The 20,397-nt window shown below is 32.6% G+C and overlaps 1 protein-coding gene across 2 annotated transcripts in view; it reads right to left on the bottom strand.

Annotated features, from left to right (window-relative positions):
• The window catches only part of HERC4 (HECT and RLD domain containing E3 ubiquitin protein ligase 4), a 132,957-nt gene that overhangs the window by 90,423 nt on the left and 22,137 nt on the right, over window positions 1-20,397 (bottom strand). For both annotated transcript variants that reach the window (XM_044916044.1, XR_006540225.1), the window contains exons 3-6: window positions 14,251-14,410; window positions 6,829-6,905; window positions 3,719-3,940; window positions 2,547-2,638 (exon numbers count right to left, since the gene is read on the bottom strand). In XM_044916044.1, coding sequence (XP_044771979.1) covers window positions 2,547-2,638; window positions 3,719-3,940; window positions 6,829-6,905; window positions 14,251-14,410 — 551 coding nt within the window. The remainder of the gene's footprint in view (window positions 1-2,546; window positions 2,639-3,718; window positions 3,941-6,828; window positions 6,906-14,250; window positions 14,411-20,397) is intronic.

Here is a 20,397-nt window from a genome sequence, read left to right on the forward strand (position 1 = left end):
ACAGGATTTTAATTTAATTCCTATTGTTTCGTATCTCTTTTAAGCTGAAGGTCATACTTTTTTTTTTTTAAGATTTTTTCTTTTATTTGAGAGAGAGAATGAGAGAGAGAGAGAGAGAGCACATGAGAGGGGTGAGGGTCAGAGGGAGAAGCAGACTCCCCGCCGAGCAGGGAGCCCGATGCGGGACTTGATCCCGTGACTCCAGGATCATGACCTGAGCCGAAGGCAGTCGCTTAACCAACTGAGCCACCCAGGCGCCCTGAAGGTCATAGTTTCTAACGACAGTAAAGTATTTGCTTTATCCTATCCTGTATGTAATATATTGAGAATAATACTATCAATTTTATTACTAACAAGACTATAGAAGGCAGTTTAAAATTTTTGGATGAATTCAGTTTATCTTTAGGCTATTTCCTACTAGTGATATACAACAAAATATTGTATTTTAAAGGACTCAATTAAAAGAATTCTTTTGTAGTGCCACTAGTATTTTTTTATTTTTAATTTTTAAAGAATTGTTTAAAACTTTTTAATTGCTTAAAAACATGTATGTTGTAAACTGTAAAGCAAAGTACATTATACACAGCTATTAAATTTTTTAAAATGTAAATACCATGTAACATGTTCATTTTTTACCCCTGCTTATATAAAAGGCAACTATTCTGTACCTTTTTACTTAACAATATATCCTAAAGATATTCCACAGCATAATATAGAGATCTGCTTCACTCTATTTTACAAGTCACATAAACATGACTTGTAAGTACCTGTTTTACAAGTCCTGTGTGGTTACCATAGTTTATTTAACTAGGCTGCTACTGAAGGACATCTGCATTCTTCCATTCTTTTGCTATTAAAATAATGCCACAATAAATGGCTTTGTGCATATATAATTTCCTATCTTTAGGACAGATTCTTAAAAGTAGGATTGCTAAGTCAAAAGATGTATGTATATGTGATTTGCGTAATGAATTTGTAAATGAACTTGAAAAAATCTGACATCTTTATGAGAGTGTTCACACCCATTAACATACATGTCTTTACATTTATTCTGTTTTTTAAAGTCTGTTTTTAAATTGCTAAGGTAGGTTTTGCAAAAGTAAACTGCTTCATAAAGCAATTCTAATTTATTTGCAAAAAGCTCTTCCAGAAAAACAAAAGATATATGGATATGGAACTGTATTCTAACTTAAATCAAGGGAAAATAAAATATTTTCCTGTTGGGATATTTAAAACTATCTGATTTTGTTAAAAATAATACACACCAAAAATTCCAGTGAACAAGTACCACCAGCTACTATCTTGAGAGGAATACAGAATATTAAAATTAAAAAAAAAAACAACAGATAGAAATAGCTACATATCCTGGGAAAATGAGATAAGTGGTTATTTGAAGGGCTGAATTTGATAAGCAATAACATTGTGAGTCTTTTTACCACAAAGCTAGTCCTAAGGGATAATATACAAAATATTTTTTAGTATTATTTCAGCATAGCCTTATTTCTTCCAACCCCCCATGACAGAAGAGAATGACTAGATTTATAACTTGCCAACATGAGTTACTAAAACTGTAGTGATTACATTTGTAATTTGAATAATAAAAATCAATAAAATATGGTAAGATTAACAGATAAAACTTCCTTACTAAAAGGCAAATAAGTTTTTAAAAATCAACTTTTATAATTAGTCATATTTTTAAAAGTACTCTGAGTATATTATACTTGATAATGACTAAGAATAATTCTTATCAAAAAAATTCCCAATGTGGGAGTGTGTAGAATTTTGTGTATATAGAAGTCTGATTAGAAGTTAATTTTTTCTTGCTAATATTATCTATTATGCAGAATGAAGAAAGATAAAGAAGCAAAAACATTAATTTCTAATTCAGCTAATAAAAAAACGTGCCAGTTCCTTTATGTTAACATGACTAAAATAATATTCCTGGTTAAGGTTAGTTTAATGTGTTTATTTTCATTTTACTTCTAATCACTAGAGAACTACAAAGTCCTGATAACAAAATGGCACATACCCAAGAAAGTTACAGGACAGAGTTAAAACCATTAACAAGATTGTGATGAAAGCTCATTATACTGTTTGCATAATACTTAGCCTATGGTTAACAGACAGATTCATTCTCCTCTATTACTTGTTATACAGTATTTATAAGCCAAGTGGGAGTTAAATTAAAATTAGGCAGTTATGCAATATAAACAGGATTGATACACAGAGGATGGCAAGTCTGACAAACTAAAAAGAAATTTTTCATTCAAAATATTAAACGGTATTTCACATAAAGCTGAGAAATTCAACAATACATATTATCACATTTAATAGTAGATCATAATTCACATTTCATAACATAAAACAACGTTGAAAATTAAGGTAAATTGTTTTTGACAAGTAATAATCTAGTTCTTGTCTTCAAGATAAATTACATTTTAGACATCAGTAACACTCGAGTTCTAATGTAAATATCATGAAAACATTCACTAATTATAAATAACTACCATGAGTAAAAATAAAGAAGTTTTATAGGAGTACGATACCTTGGTTAGTGCAGCAGTATGATCTTCTCCACAACAAATATAAACTATTTTCTGAGTTCTTAGTGACTTTAGTAAATTAGGAACATACCTATCTGAAAATTCCAACAAGAGACGTTAACGGTATTTTTTAAGTTAAAACTCTTCTAAAATGTGTTTCCTCTACAGCTTCCCAAGCTCAGCAGACAGTGATAAATAATTTTAACTTGATCCAATGATTTTGTAGCACAAGCCTACTTAATTGGGTTCCCAGGTCTTTCTATTCATGCTGCTGTGATAGAGGGTTTTAAAGAGTAATTTCAGTGTTAAACTGCCCTAACACCAATCTGCCCTTAACTAGAAATCAAGGAATTTCAAAGCTATTTGCTTCTAATATCATTCTTTATATTCACATCATGATAATTAAGCTCACAGGATTCTATTTAAGTACTTGAAAATTATACTTTCTGCTATTTTGTAGCAGAAAAGAAATATGTCCTAATCTGACATTTTTCTTATGCAGAACAAAATATTTTAAAATTCTGAGTATTTTTTGCTTATCATTACCAGTTGTTACTAGACCAACAACTCACTTTCGTCCACTTAAGTCATGACAATTATGTTGAATTTTATGAAATTAGTTTTTGTATTTCAGGTATTGGCATCTGAATTAATGTAGTTATGAAAAATCAGTTCCAAGATCCTGACTTGTTTCAAGTAATTATAAATTTTAAAATTCAAATTATTTTCAAGACTCTAGAATCGATGTTAAAAGTGAAGCTTCAAAATAAAGATTTAATGACTCAGATTATTTTAATATTTCCTTGAAAAACTCAAATAGACTAACACTTCATGTTACTTTCCAGAATAATTTTACAACTTCTTTCCACCAATGGTGGCCAATAATGTGATTACCAATTGAAGTAATGTTTTTCACAACTTTCTTTTAATGAACATCTAACAATAAAGATTTTTCCAGATATACTTTCTAGAGTTTATATGGTGATAAAACGGTATTTTTTGGCATTCCCACCATCCCTTAAAAATATTATCTGATGGAATTTTTAAATAAACCTCTCATCCCCTTCTCCACATCAGGGAAGACCTGTGTACATTTCTTTCTGACATTAAGAATCACTGATCCATCTCAAAAGATCATTTCTTTTTAAGTACATTTATTATAAATGAGAACCTACCATTTTCATCATTAAGACCTAGTTGACCAAATTTGTTGCGTCCCCATCCAAAAATAGCTCCAGAAAGGGTGAGTACAAAACTATGAGCTCCTCCTGCTGCAACTTGCATGAAAGGGATTCCAAGCAAAGACTTAATCAGCTGTGGTGAAGCTTGCTTTTTACAGTCGATGCCTAAACCCAACTGGCCGTATTTATTTTGTCCCCAACAGAAGACTTCACTTGCTGTAAAACAGAAATTATAAAATTAACTATTTTCCTCACACACACAAAAATTTCATCTGAAGATCATCAGTTACTTTGAGACATTCTCCCTCTCATCAAATGGAAATACATACTCTCCTTTATTAAGTTTATTTCTTATATGGAAACATAATACCACCTAGAAGAACATTCTGTATTAGTACACTTTAAGTTTGACCCACTTTACTAATGAATGGGTAAGTCACATAACTGAGGGTAATCTCATTTCCTTATGTTTCTTAAGATAAGACCATTCCTTTTTAATAGTTCTCAAGTCTCACTTTTATTCTGTGATTTATCCCAAGAGGCACTCAACCAGGCTCAAGGCTTCAGTTATTGTATACTGATCACATTCAAAATTTTATCACTAGACCAGACCTCTCTTATGAGTAATATACCCATGTATCTAATTGTTTATCTGACATCTACACTTGGATATTACAAAGGCACCTCCAGCTCAGTGTGTTCCAAACAATTTATGACCCCCACCCTACCTCCCGTATCTGGACCTATTCTCAGTGTTCTCCATCTCAATAAATGATATTATAACTGATTCAGTAGCACAAGCCATAAACACAGAGAGTCATGCTGAACTCTCCTCTCATCTCTTACCTTATACACAGACTGGTATCAATCTATCATATATCACCACGTAATATACAGTTTTCCTTCTAAAGAAAAATATGGCAAATAGATCCATTCCTCACCATCTCTGCTGGTCACTTTTGCTCCCCCAACTGTCACCCTATTTTGCAATTTTAGACATCTTTTTATTTTATTAAATAAATGGCACTAATAACTGACACACTAACAACTGTTTTTAAAATTCATACTATAAAATAGTAAACATTTAAAAGTAAGTTTCTCTCTAAAATTAGACCTTGGGTCCTCTCCCAAGAGACAACCACTCTTACCAATTACTGGTATGTACTTCCAGAAATATTTTATGGACATACTAGCAGACATCTGTATATATACAGAGAGATATTATTAAAATGTAAATCTGATAAATGTGGCTAACTGAAAAAGTTATCAGAGCCTTCCCAATGACACTGGGATAAGCACTTTTAACAAGGCCTGTAATGTTCTTTATAATCTACCTATGTTTCCGAGCTCATTTCATACCTGGTTCTTCCCTCACTATACTCTAGTGATACTTGTCTTCCTTTACATTCTCCAATGCCCATTTCTCACACACTTGCAGTTCCCTCTGTGTAGACCTTCCCCTCATCTTTGTCTAGTTCACTTCTACTCTCTCCCAGCAGGAAGCTTTCCCTGGTCACCCAGATTACAATCAGTCCCCCTGTTATATGCTCTTAATATCCTAAACTTTTTTCTTTACAGTGCTTTTTCATAGTATGTAACTATACTGTTATTTGTATATGACTGTAACATAAGGGCTAGCAGCATACTCCTTACCACTATATACTGTACACTCCAATGTGCCTAGTTCATACTGAGGGATCAAAAAAAAAAAAAAAAATCATTAAATGAGTAAAATACTGCTAAAGCATGAAGCCAAACTAGGCAAAAGAATCCCTTTAAGTCAAGACAGACAACTACCCTCCTCATCAGTAAAACATTTGGGTTTAAATTAATCTTGGATCTACCTACCAAAATATCAAAAGAAGAGCTGACAAAGTAACAACAAAGAATACAGGGATGCCAGCTTCCCCACTGCCTACAGAAATTCAAATGCCTTAATAAGGTATTTAAGGCCTTTGTAACATATTACCTCAGCTGAAGGATCAGTTATGTCTCCCATGCTCACAATATCCACATAAAACTACATGCTAATATTCAAATACACAAAACACTTTCCTCATTCTATGCCTTTACTAGTACTATCATCTTAGCCAAACCTCAACACTTCCCCTAGCTACTTCTCAACATTTCTCTAATTCTGAATGTATTTTATTCGTCTTTTAAGACTTGCATCAAATGCCAATTCCTTCTTTATTGTTAATTTTATTGATTTGAACTAATTACACCTTTTTCATTTCCATAGCACTTTACTTTGACCTTGATCAAAACAGTATTTTTCTGTCTCAAACTAGTTATTTGTATTATTTGCCCCCTCCACTAGATGGTATAATCCCTAAAAATAATTCTATTATCTTACCTGTATTTCCCCACAGCTATACCCTAGTGCTGTATTCACAGTAGGTCTGGACATTTAATGAATTAAATAATACTAATAATGAAGCCACTGGAGCTTATTTTTTAAATGGTAAAAACCAACATAGTAACCCATGCTACAATCCTTAGCTGGCAGATGAAGAAGTTAAATGAATAAGTAACAAAAGCAAACAAGCCTAATAGGATGCTTAGCCTTCACTGTTTTTATTCATAAAAAGTCTGAGATCAAAGGAGACTGGTCAAGTTATAACCTTCCCACCCTCTATGAAGGCATGGCATTTAGCAGACTATAGAACAATTAGACACAAAAATCAATTCCATGTCTATATACTAGCAATAACAACTTAAAAATGATTCAATAATAAAAAATATCATTTGATATCTCGGGGAAAATCTAATAAAAGATGTATAAGACCTATCCACACAAAACATTGAGAAAAATTAAAAGATTAAAATAGAGGGATATAATATGTTCAAGAATTTAAAGAATCAATATTATAAAGATTTCCCTAAAATTGATTTATAGAAACAATGTAATCCCAATCAAAATCCCAGTAGTCTGTCTCTGTGAAGACTGACAAGCTAATTCTAAAATGTATATGGATATGAGAAGGATCAAAAAGAACCAGGACAATCTTGAATTTCAAGAACAATGTTGGAGGACTTTCTGCTCAATTCAAGTATCCAGTAATAAAATTGAAAAGGGGCAAGAAAATAAAAATAATGCTTACCTTTAGAAAGTGCAAGTGAATGATAGTAACCGCAAGCAACCTGTACTATCTGGATATCTGACAAACTTTTAATATTTCTAGAAAATAAAAGAAATCAAAATCAGTTAATTCCATTTAATAAATGGATCCTGCATACTATTTATTAATGCCACTTACTGACTACCTGTTATGTGCAAGTAGTTTCCTACTGACCTAGCAGTTCATGCTATTTTTTATATAAGTCATTTTACCCAACTATTTATGCTAACATCAGAAAACAAAATCAAATGTGAAAAAAGCTAAGAGGTGCAATGAGAAAGGACTTTGAAAAAAGAATTTAAGCAAACTATGCTCACACCTCAAGTATTCCTCACAGTGCTTTTATAATTAAGATATTTTCTTTTATCAATAGAAATCTTTAGCTCAAAGTGTGAAACCTGGCAATATATTTGTAAAACAAATGTACATGATCTAATTTGTCTAAAATTGGTGTTTGGCCTAGTTTAATACATGTTCTCTATCAGGTTCCTTAAGAACCAACAGGGATTCTTATCATGTGGTGCTACCAATTCACAAATTATGAAACCTATTCCTTTTGAGCTATCCTTTTCCTTTACATCTAAATCAGTGATATTAAACTTAATTCTTTATTAGAAAACTTTAATCAATTCATATGTATTATGATCACTGATATATTCAGTCATATTTCTGCCATCTTGCATTTTTTTCCTTATATTTTTATAGTTTCTTCCCCCCCTTTCTGATTTTTCCTTAATTGCAATATAATTCTGAAGGCTAATTTTTAAAACATTACAAAAATCAAGTTAACTTTGTGCATCAATCATCCCAGGTGTTTCTTATGTAGTACCCCTTCTCCTGGTCATTCTGTTTTTCCTGAATGAATGTTTTCAAGGTAAAAAGGGGGGAGGAAACATATGTTTCTTATTTCCCTTTACCTGATACTGCCACCTGACCTGATTCTGCCATATGAGAGTCCGGAGCAAGTTCTGACCAGAGTGTCGATACCCATGATTTTCGGGAGGCAGCTTCAGCAAATCAAATTTTGAGTAGGAGAAAGGAGAGTTACTCTAATTCCATACTGTTCTATTAAAAATATTTTTATTTAGTGGATTTATGTTCTTAACTACAAAACCTGAGAGTTGCACTGCTATAATTTAGCAGAATCCAACAAGTTAGCAGGATCCAGTGCACCTTCATATTTTCAAATGTAGCAAAATGCCATTTTTTCTGCAATTAGCAAAATCAAACTCTAGCAATGCAAAAACAGAAATAAAAAAATACATGGATATGTATAACTGTGCTGAAGTTACTAAACATTTACCGTTACTGTTTATGCATATTAGGCACATGATACACTGACCAGTGAACTCTATTAACTATTTTTTAACTATATTAACTATTTTTAAAAAAACTTGTTCCAGGTATCAAGTCCAAATAAAACATTTCAAATACTACACTCTCATAGCACTTTATGTTTTTTCCTTCACAGCATTTATCACTATTAATTACTAGTGTACTTATTCATTTAATTATTACTAGTGTACTCTGCTAAACAATAAGCTCTATAGACGCAGAGTATGTCTTAACACTCATAGGCTCCCCAGCCCTTACCACAGTGCCTGCCAAAAATATGTAATGAATAAATTGTTTAAAGATGGAGTTTATAAAGTCTTTGAGGCTTTAATATTAAACTATTCATAAAATCTGTCCCTAAAACTTCTAAATTTGCATAGCAATTTATACTCGGGTGACTTCCACATTTCCAAAATTATCATAAGGCTTGGAATATAACATAAATACTCATTTCTTTAGCCATGTTTGCTACAGCGACAAGGAACTATACTCCTGTGGCATTACTGTTTAAAAAAAATCTCCCTTCATCTCCATGTAAATTAATATACTGAAGGTTTGGGAAGCTGAGGATATGTTTTTCTTCTTTCCTTTTTTTTTTTTTTTTAGATTTCAGGAATAAAAAAAGAAAAATAGTGAATGGTAATAAGTTACCATATTAGTTCCCCATGTTTTCATTTTTCCTAAAGGGATAACAAATTATAAAATTCTTAATGAAACAGAATTTTTTAATTTATCAAAAGTAATTCTCTTTAAGTAAAAAAGCTAATGTAGATATTTGTTTTCAATTTTTTAAAATGATTCAAATACAGTTACGAAGTAAAATAAGCCAGAATAAACTTTGTAAATAAAAATACATACTTATACATACACACTACATGAAGATTCCTATTTAATCAGAACTATGAAGAGAAAAAAATCAGAATTCAGACATCTAAGGTCAATATTTTCTAACTGCTTATAAATTTGAAATAACTCCCTAAAGTTTAGAGTATGTCAAACATTTTACTTTATTTATTTATTTTTTATTAAAGATTTTATTTATTTATTTGACAGAGACACAGCGAGAGAGGGAACATAAGCAGGGGGAGTGGGAGAGGGAGAAGCAGGCTTCCCGCAGAGCAGGGAACCTGATGCAGGGCTCAATCCCAGGACCCTGGGATTATGACCTGAGCTGAAGGCAGACACTTAACGACTGAGCCACCCAGGCGCCCCATGTCAAACATTTTACATGGCTATGACATCACTAAATGATTCACTGTGAAGAACTGAATCATTTCTGTACTGTATTTTGAAAGATGTCTGAAATTTGTAAGAAAACTCTTAATAAACTTGGAAATAAGATTTGTACTCCCCTCTGTTGGGAAGTCTGCCAAAATATATTAATTACTGGATATGGGTGCTATTGTACTGTTATACTTTACAATTTAATGTACAGGGGCATTAGAGACAGAAACCAGGCACTTCGAGTTGTTTGTGAAGGTAAAATTCCAACACTGTTGACAAAGACTAGTAAAAAGTTTACATTACATAATTAAAAATTTCAGAAAACATTAAATATTTTGTCAAATTCAAACTCAACAAGGTGTTTACATTATTTTGTATGTCAATTATACCTCAATGAAGTGGTTTTAAAAATATATTTTACCAATAAAACATAATTAACAATTTTCTATTTCCCAGTGAAGCCAAAACTTCCTTAGTGAGTTGAAAAGTCTTAGCACCAACTCTTCTTTCACTTTTGAAAAATTTATGCTAACAATCTAGTCTCTACCATTAAGAAATACTTATTCTTTTTAATCTAAAATTGTATTATATGTTCAAAATTGAGGGAGGTCAAGAAAATAAATTTTACTTTTGACCAAGCTGACAAGTCAAACATATTTAATTAGTTTCTATAATCCAGAAATAGTTGTTCTCACAAGGATCATGTTATACCACCCTTTCATAGTTTTTATTGCATAGGTCCAAGACACAGAATTTAAAAAAAAAAAAAAACCCTACAATTTTATTGCCAACAACTGGTTTTCTAAAGTTTGCATGGAAAAGTATGTATTTCCACTTATATCAAACTAAATAAAAGACAGTAAAATTAGGCTTAACTTTTTTATTTTTATAAAGGTGTAACATATATCCTACATAAAAAGAAATAACTAGGCAGAAATGCAGGTCTACAGGCAAACCATAGGAGACCATTAAATATAGGGAATAAGCTGAGGGTTGGTGGAGGGGAGTTTGGTGGGGGGCTGGGGTAACTGGGTGATGGGCATTAAGGAGGGCACTTGATGTAATGAGCACTGGGTATTATATGCAGCTGATGAATCACTAAATTCTACCCCTGAAACTAATACTACACTATATGTGAACTTGAATTTAAATAAAGTTTTGAAAGAAAAAAAAAAAGAAAGAAAGAAATGCAGGTCTACAGAGACTAGCGTTAGTACTGAATAATCTTTCCCCAAGAAGTAGTGATTTCAAAACAAAATTAGAAATAGGAAAAGACTGGGCGCCTGGGTGGCTCAGTCGTTAAGCATCTGCCTTCGGCTCAGGTCATGATCCCAGGGTCCTGGGATCAAGCCCCACATCAGGCTCCCTGCTCGGCAGGAAGCCTGCTTCTCCCTCTCCCACTCCCCCTGCTTGTGTTCCTGCTGTCGCTATCTCTCTGTGAAATAAATAAATAAAATCTTTAAAAAAAAAAAGAAAGAAATAGGAAAAGATTATCAAAGTAGTAACCGTTTCAACTATCACCTATTATTAATTTTACATTCTTCTTTCATTTTAAAGGGCTGCTTAATTTAAATACTCTTATCTACTGGCATAAAAATGGATTTTGTTTTCAAGAAAGTACAGCCTAACGTGAATCTTCACTTTTCTGACCATTCTTACAAAAAAATTATAAACACTAATTTTTTAAAAATCTATTTACATATAGTTGAGCTTCCTCCTGTCTTCTACACGTTTTATTCAAAATGAATGCAAAATTTACAAAGCTGGCTGACATCTTTAAGCATATATAAAAAGTCTTGCATCTAAAAATGGTTTGGTACCACAATTAAAAAAGAAAAAAAAATCACTGGCAGTGTTCCATAAAAATATATTTCTTTGTCATATATTGATTTGATATGATTTCAAACATACTTGTTTATGACAAAATGAAACTGTTCTTAAGAGTAAAGCTGTTTAGATATAAAGATGAAGTAAGCTGTGTCAGGATGTCATTAATCTCATCTGTTCTGGATGATTCAGTGGCTCAGCTGCTGTGGGGCTCCACTGGGGGCTTACCAATAAAAACACATGAAGAAAAACTTTAGCTAGAGGACATTTAGACCAAAAATACTGAGAGTTTGTGAGGACTATCCCAGACTCTTAGGTCTTAGCTGATCTAAATAGCTCTCCAAAGACACGGCAATTAGTGCCAGCCACAATAAAAGAGACTTTTTAACCTTCAGTGGTAAAAACCAAGCAGCAGTTGTAGGGAAAAGATCCTCTCGCCCATCAACACTTGCTAGGTGTATCCTTCCTTAGCAACATGCTCTACAACAGGGGACTTTTACTTTTGTGCTGGCAGGAGGAAATCAGCTCTCCGTTGGCTAAGCCATCTCTCCCTAGTATCAAGTCATATAAAGATATACCTCAACTAAATTTGATGTTTATTACTATCATCTCCTCTTGCTTGAAACAATAGTATGATTTATCTATCACCGGTCTGGAGTATGTTATTTATCCCATATGCTACTGGCTTGTGAAATTCCTTTAGTAAACCTGTGTTAAATAGATGGCAGGCAAAGACAAACTCAGTCTCTGAGCATGATTTGCCCCAAACAAAATATACTGAAATACTAAATTGCCCTTTATTTTTTTTTTTTAATTTTTTATTTATTTGAGAGAGAGAGAGAGCATGAGGGGGGGAGGGTCAGAGGGAGAAGCAGACTCCTCGCTGAGCAAGGAGCCCGATGCGGGACTCGATCCTGGGACTCCAGGATCATGACCTGAGCCGAAGGCAGTCGCTTAACCAACTGAGCCACCCAGGCGCCCCTAAATTGCCCTTTAACACATGAAAATATCAGTAAAAACTACATATATGTTTTAACAAATTAGATCAGTCCATTGAAAACTGAGTAGGTTGAACAGGAGAAATGCCTTAACACAGAGCTTAAAAGTTAATACACATATTTAGCAAATTCAAAAACATACAAGTTTAAACCAAATGACTCAAATAAGATCTCTTTCAGGTCCCCATCCAGGTTCATGAAATAGTAAAGTCGCAAATACATAATTTATTATAGGGCACTGTCCAAATAAACTGCCATATAATAAAATTCTCTCATAATTACCTTTCTCTCCATTTACTAAGTATCTATGAATTACTGACTGAAATCCCCTATACCAGAAGTGAAGAGCAACAAAAATCTAAGTATGATTTTAAGAAACCAGTGGAGTAAATGTAAAAGAAATTAAAAAGCTTTGACATAAATCATGGTTTTGAGATGGTGATTTAGAAAATCTCACATGTAAGTCCCTTTTCAATCATAAAAACACAAAATTTTAAGAATCTTAAATTAAAAATCCCATTCTCCGACAATTATTTGTGGGAGGAAATAAAAGCAGTAGAAGATATGACAAATAAGGTCACTAAGTTTCTATGAATGCTTTGTATTATTATCTAACCAATAGCTATTTGGTTGCAAATTACCATTTCCTGATATAAATCAAAATTGAAATGACTAAAAAATTCAATTTACTTAGCTTAAGGAAAAAAGTTTTCTCCCAAGAGCACCATCATTAAGAGATATAAAAAGCATAATGGGAGTTGTGTTTGTTATTTAATTGTTGTTAACAAAAGAAATTAAGGGGATTTGGGGAGTTCTGTGGAATTTAGTTACAAGATCAATCAAGGAAACATGTGATTATGATGTATCCAAAAGTCTCAACTGACAGTTTTTACTAGAACAGATATAAAACGTTAAACCAAAGACCAAAAAAAAAAAAAAACTTTTCATAAATTAAAACAAAGCAAATACTTTTAAGTTCTCAATAAACATACACGAGGAAAGGTCATAGGCTTACTAAAGGAACTAGCTATCTTTCCTAGTTAAATAAAACTCATTTCTAACAGTAAGTTTCTGTTCTGAAATATATTATTAGTTCCTGTGTTCCATTTTCTTATCCTAGTAAGTTACATCCTATTTCTTAAACCAAAACAAACATTAATCAATAAGTTAAAAACAAAATATCTAAATGTGTGTAAAAATAATGCTACCTAGATTTATATCTAAAAGTAGTTTAATACCTTTGTTTCTCTGAAGAGTTTTCTTTTGTCCCTATAACTATTACTAGGAAGGAAGAACAAGAGTTTAAGGAAGCAAGAATTTGTATAATTTTTTAAAAAAGTGTGAGTTACTGTATTATTTATGTATTTAAAACAAATTGGATACTTTTCTTTAAATCTGTAATTTTTACCTAAATATGTTCACGCTCTTAAAATTTTTAATATTAAAACAATGGCTATGCCCTATGTAAATCTCTAAGACTACACAACATTAACAAGGCATTTATTTTTTAATTTTGAAATAATTCTATGATGAATTAGTAACATAAATTAAGTCGTGGCCACAGCTTTGTAAAAAAGTGGAAAGTGACTGAATTCTTTTTACACTAAGCATGAGGGACTTCTATATTCAATAAAAACAATAAAACACAAGATAGAGAAACATGCAACCAACCAATGTTTAATAAATATTTCAATAGCTGGGGTACTCAAGATAGAACTAGTAGTTTAAATTAGCCTAAACCACTTAAAATTTTTAGTAAGAAAATAGTTATAGTAAAGTACATATTCCCCATCCCTTTTCTTTACAAACATAAATAATTTAGAGGAAAATATGTAGTACATAAAAAATAGCACTCAGCCCAAATTAAAGGCAAGAACCTACGTAGTAAACGTCCTTAAGAACTTAAAAGGGAGAAATAATTAGATGTCAACTCTTACTTGCCCACAGCAAGCAGAATAATTTAGAAAACAAATTTATTATAAAAAATTGTTAAAGACCTCTTTTTGGTCACCTTTGTTACCTGGGTACTCTGATACATTCCTCTGATCCTAGCAGGCCAAGCTGTCCATCAGAATCGAGACCCCACGCATACACCTGGCCCTTGTCATTTAGTGCTAATGTATGAGCTTCTCCACATGAAACAGCTACGATATTTTGGGCATCCAGGGCAACAACCTGCTCTACAGAAACCAAGAAGAGAGACATTACATTCTAGTTTTGAACTACCAATGAGAATAAAACAGTCTTCATCTTGTACAAAAAAAAAAAGCTTAAGAAAATGATAAAATACAGACTAAGTAAAACACTAGTTACTCTGAAAAATTTAACAAGTATGTGCCATATAAAATTCTCATTGTGGTAAATACAGATATGCATCCTAGGGTATAAGTGACTCAAAATATTAAGTGACTTGAACATTTTGGGGAAGAAGTTAAAGGTTTATAAAGTTTCTCTCAGAAAGTGCTCTTCATTCAAAGCCATTACCAGTAACAGAAGAGTCCAGCTGAAAAGGGAGTAATTTAAATATCCTGGGCCAAATTATTTAATAATGAAATCATAATTGACATATACTACTATGGAGTGATTCTGAAATTAATGAAATAATCTGAATTGGCAATTTCTGATAGAAAAGCAAATTCTTTACAGATCTCATAAATAAAGCATCTACTAGATATGCTGAGGAGGGAATTGAAAGGCAATGTAACCATAACGAACAGGTTTTAGTTTATGGACTGCCATTTTAACATCAAAGATATAAAAACCCCATATGTGGTTAAAATATATTCAAGTTTTAAACCAGAAAATAATTCAAAATACTGGTCCTATTTAGCCACTGACAAACCAGCAAAGAAAGTGAAATTGTTTCCTTAGTCTACTTAAGATGTGTAACATCTATCAGTTACTACTCTACTACTACATGTTTTTTTTTAAGATGTCATTTGAAATGAACCTTTTTTTAGCTTACTAATTAATAAAACTATAATTTCTGTTTTCAATAAACTGAAAGCCTGTTGAAGAGCTGTTAAACTGAATCAATCAGGGTTTCTTCTGAAGCACACTTTAGCTCAATGTAGAAATGCAGCTGTTAGTAAAGAAACCAACTGCATCAAAAAAGTTTAAATCCCTATGGTTAGAGAAATTCACATTCTATCTGGATTACTAGACTGCATTTTGGGGTGGGAGGTTAGCCCGAGATAGCCTCTAAGAATCTATACAACTTTAATGATATTATTTAAAGTACTTACCTTTAAGTACTATGAGTTAGTAACTCATGAAGCTGGTGAACAGTATGTGGAAGTTCATTATACTAATCTTTTGCTATCTGTATATATTTTGTGTATATGTTTTTAATGAAATTATATTGTAGGAATATACAAAACAAGCAAACAAAGAGAACAAGATATAACACATTGTCCTCCCCAAAAAAAATCAAGAAAAAGGACTTACAAGTATGACATCATTTATTTACATCAAAACATCACCATAAATCTTAATTATGAATAAAGAAGTAAAACACTCAAAAGATCTGTTCTCTTTCACACAGGCCCCAGAAATAAGTCAATGTATCTCCAAGACTATCCTCAAAGGAAATATAGAAAAGAGCAGAAAATGACAAGATGACAAGACTGATCAGTTCAACAGCTAATGAAGAGTACTTAAATTAGATAGCAATGGCTATAAAATCAAAGGCACCAAAATCCAAGAAACAAAGAAACAATAATCATTCATACCAAACACTAGTATTTACTGTATACCCTTCTGCTCCAAAGACTGGAGACACAATGAGAATAAAACATTTCTAGCCCTCAAAGGGTTTATAGTCTACAGAAAAACAGGTGAGATAAGGACTGTGTTTAAATGCTAAGATAAAGGTAACAAAAGGCACCATGGGAACATGAGATACTTTTAAAACCTTCAAAGATACTAGGAAGAATTCTGGAAGACAGTAACACTTAAACACTAAATCCTCAGCTGAGGAAAGAGGAAGAGATTCCATGTAGCCATTTGAGAAAATTCTTATACCAAAACAAACTAAAAACAAAGTGAAAAGACTAACAGGAAAAACAGGGGAAAAAATGTTATTCATACCTCAAAGAAATAATCTCCCCAATTTTTAAAGATGTAGTTGGGGAAAAAAAAAAAAAAGAAGACCAGTAATTCAATGAAAAATGGACAAAAGATGTCAACTGATAGTTCACAGAAAAAGAAACAGAAATGGCCCTTTATCATAATGAAAAGACGCTCAACCTCATTGATGAGAGAACTCCAAATCCAAACTACATTTGGAAGCCAATAATATGTTCACTTAGAAAATTTATAAAACCACTTATAATTTTATACTTTTCCATATGGGTTAGTTAACCTTTAAGCATCAAGGTTTACATTTATCAAGAGAATGAGAAGAAAAGCCACAGAATGGGAGAAAATATTTGCAAAAGATAGCTCTAATAAAGGACTATTATCCAAAATATACAAAAACTCTTTTAAAACTCAACAATAAGAAAATAAACAGCCCAATTAAAAAATAGGCAAAAGAACTGAACAGACACCTCACCAAGGAAGATACACAGATGGCAAGTAAGCCTATGAAAGGATGTTTTCCTTTATATGTCATCAGGGAATTTCAAATTAAAATGAGATACCACTATACACCTTATTAAAATGGCCCAAATTGCTGGAAAGGATAGAGAGCAACAGAAACTCTCATTCACTGCTGGTGGGCATGTAAAAGGATAGAGCCACTTTTGAAGACAGTTTGGTAGTTTCTTACAAAACTAAACATACTCTTATTATATGATCAAGTAATCACAATCCTTGATATTCACCCAAAGGAGCTGAAAACTTATGTCAACACAAAAATCTACATAAAGATGTTTACAGCAACTTTATTCACAATTGCTAAAACTTGGAAGCAACCAAGATGTCCTTTAATAGTGAATAAACCGTGGTACATCCAGATGATAGACTATTATTCAGCAATAAAAAGGAATAAGCTATCAAGCCATGAAAAGACATGGAGGACACTTAAATGCATATTACTAAGTAAAAGAAGCCAATCTGAAAAGGTTACACTCTGTATGATTCCAAATACATGACATTCTGGAAAAGGCAAAACTCTGGAGACAGTAAAAAGTTTAGTGGTTGCTGGAGGTTAGGGGGAGGAGAGGAATGATTAGACAAAGCACAGAGTATTTTAGGGTAGTAAATAAAACTATTCTGTATGATATCATTACCATTCTGTACAATACTACATGTCATTAGGCATTTGTCAAAACCCATAGATTGTACAACACAAAGAGTGAACCCTAATGAAACCATGGACTTCGGATGATGTCAATGTAGATTTGTTAATGGTGGTAAATGTACCACTATGTATAGGCTGTGGATAGTGGGGGAGATTGTGCATGTGTGGGGATGAGATATACGGGAACTCTGTACTCTGCTAAATTTTGCTGTGAACCTAAAACCACTCTAAAAAATAGTTTATTAATTTAAAAAGTTTATGATTATAATAAAACTCACACACCAAGATACTATTTTCATAAAAATCCAAAAGTTTGGTAATACTAGGTTGGAGAAGAAAGCACTCTTATATACTGATAATAGAACTGCGAAACAGAACACTCTTTATGGAGAGGAACGTGGCAATACCTAACAAAACATATGCATTTACCTTCTGGAATTCCATTTCCACAAAAATATCCTACAGATACACCTAAGTACTTCGGCATAGGATTATTTTGAGCTCAAAGACATTAAGTAGAAATAGATACAAGAAAAGCTCTCTGCCCTCTCCCTATTTGCCTAAAAGCAGGACATAAATATGTAAAGGTGTCCACCCCTTCCCTCTCTACCAGGAAGAACAGAAGTTAATCACCAGATTAACTCTAAACCCTTATCAGCTCAGAGATGGCGCCAGGAAAACCTACATAACAAACTTTCCTAACTAGCCCTTATCTTCCGTTAGTTTCCCCACCTATTTACATTCCCACAATTTGCCACCCCAAAACTCAATCCTTTTTGCTGTTACTTCTCTAAAAATTTACTGTTCTTGGGCACCTGGGTGGCTCAGACAGTTAAGCGTCTGCCTTTGGCTCAGGTCATGATCCCAGAGTCCTGGGATTGAGTCCCACATCGGGCTGCCTGCTCAGCGGGGAGCCTGCTTCTCCCTCTGCCTGTCTCTCTTTCTCTATCTTCTATGAATAAATAAAAAATCTTTAAAAAAAAATTTACTGTTCTTTTGTTCTCTGTAAGCCCATGTTCTACCACCTGAATTACTCATTACAAGTTTATTAACACACGTGTTGAGGTCCCATGTGTAAGCGCAACGCATGTGTTAATAAACTTGTTTTGTTTTTCTCTTGTTAATCTGCCTTTTGTCTAGACAAGTCCAGCTAGAGAACCCAGGAAGGTAGAGTACAAATACACATGTGTGTACGTGTTTGTTTGTATGTGCGAACGTGTGTATTGTATTTGCAGCACTGTATATAAGAAAAGACTCGAAATGTTCCAAATATCCATCAATAAAGGATTCCATCTACACACTGGAATACTATGCTCCACAAACAAAATAATAATAATGAGGAAACTCTACATACTGATATAGAAAGACCTCAAGGGTATATTAGCAAAGAGAAAAAAAAATATCAAGATGTGGAATACTATATGATTTGCTACTTTTGTATAAGAGGTAAGAATAAGTAAATTCATACTTACTTAGATCCACATAAAGAAATTTTGAAATGATATACAAAAAAACTAATAAACACATTTATAGGTGATGCAGGTAGAGGGGGAAATACAGTAGTCAAATGCAAGGGCAAAACTTCCCAATGTGTATTTATTGATTTTTGAACCATGTGCAGTATATACTGTTTATTCCAAACAAAAAAATAAAAATTAAATACAATATTAGAGAAAACAGTTAAAGCCACGTGTTAAACCAACATTTTCATTTTAAAACTGATGTGAACTCTTTAATTTTTTCTACATACTAAAGGCTCAAGACAAATAATCTTGGTTCTTGCAGAATTTTTGTCCCACCAAATTACTGAGATACCTATTTTGAGAATGGGTAACTACTTCAGAAATACATTATTAAAGAAACATAATAACAGTTTTATGTCCCGGGAATAGCATTTAATATAGGCCTCTCAGACAACAAACACACAAAACCCATAACTTCTTGTACAAATCTTTAAAATTACTTAAGTTTTTCCCAATGGCTCATCAAAATGAATAGCCTCAACCCTACCCCCATCCCTAGGATACTAGAAAGTCAGATCAGTGGTATACTGCGACATTTCACATCTAATGAAATTAGATGGTTCAATGCTTAAAACAAGATCGCCAGAAAAGAGTCAATGATAAGCCAGAATGAAGGAGGAATAAATGAACCCAGTAAAACAAAAAAAATTCACTAGAAGCCCAACTCAATGATGCCATGTGTGAGAAAGAAAACAGAATGCATACCAAACCCAACAGCTAACATTTATTATTTACTATGTACCAGGTACTATGCTATTAAGTTTTAATCATCAAGCTACATTTGCCTTTCAAAGCCAAGTTATAATAGAGAAAAAGGAGGAATAAGTGGGAATTAAATTCACTTGAATTAGGGTAAGTATGAATATATTTAGAGGACAGAAAGCAAAAGAAAAGTTGCCAAGCAAGCCCATTAAACAGTTGATTCCTTTTATAAAGAGAGGCTACAAGAAAAGGTTGGAATTATGAATGTATGATGTTAAACTTGATGCTAAAGTTTTAATAATGGCACATGATCATAGTTATCTCTTTAAAAAAATATAAAACAGATAAAATATGTGGTGTTAACTGTTGGTCATTGTGTTATTCTTTCCACCTTTTTTATGCTTCAAATGCTCATACAAAAAGTTTGAGAAAAGTAACACTGTGTTCCTATCAGTATTTATGGCTCAAAGAACATTTAGTTTGGGGAGGCACAAAAGGGCAAAGAAAACAAGTGGTGGAGATTGCCTTGAGAAAGAAAAAAAATACATTATTCAGAGACAGGAGCAAAAACAGAAAAGATAAAGAACAAGAGAGATGTAACATATCTATCTTGTAAATACTGATAGCAGATATATTCTAAATACATCTCTAATAAGTCCTAAATCATCATTACTTCTGGTTGTCCTTACACTTAACA

Source organism: Neomonachus schauinslandi, chromosome 6 (genome assembly GCF_002201575.2).
Source record: "Neomonachus schauinslandi chromosome 6, ASM220157v2, whole genome shotgun sequence".
Taxonomy (NCBI): domain Eukaryota; kingdom Metazoa; phylum Chordata; class Mammalia; order Carnivora; family Phocidae; genus Neomonachus; species Neomonachus schauinslandi.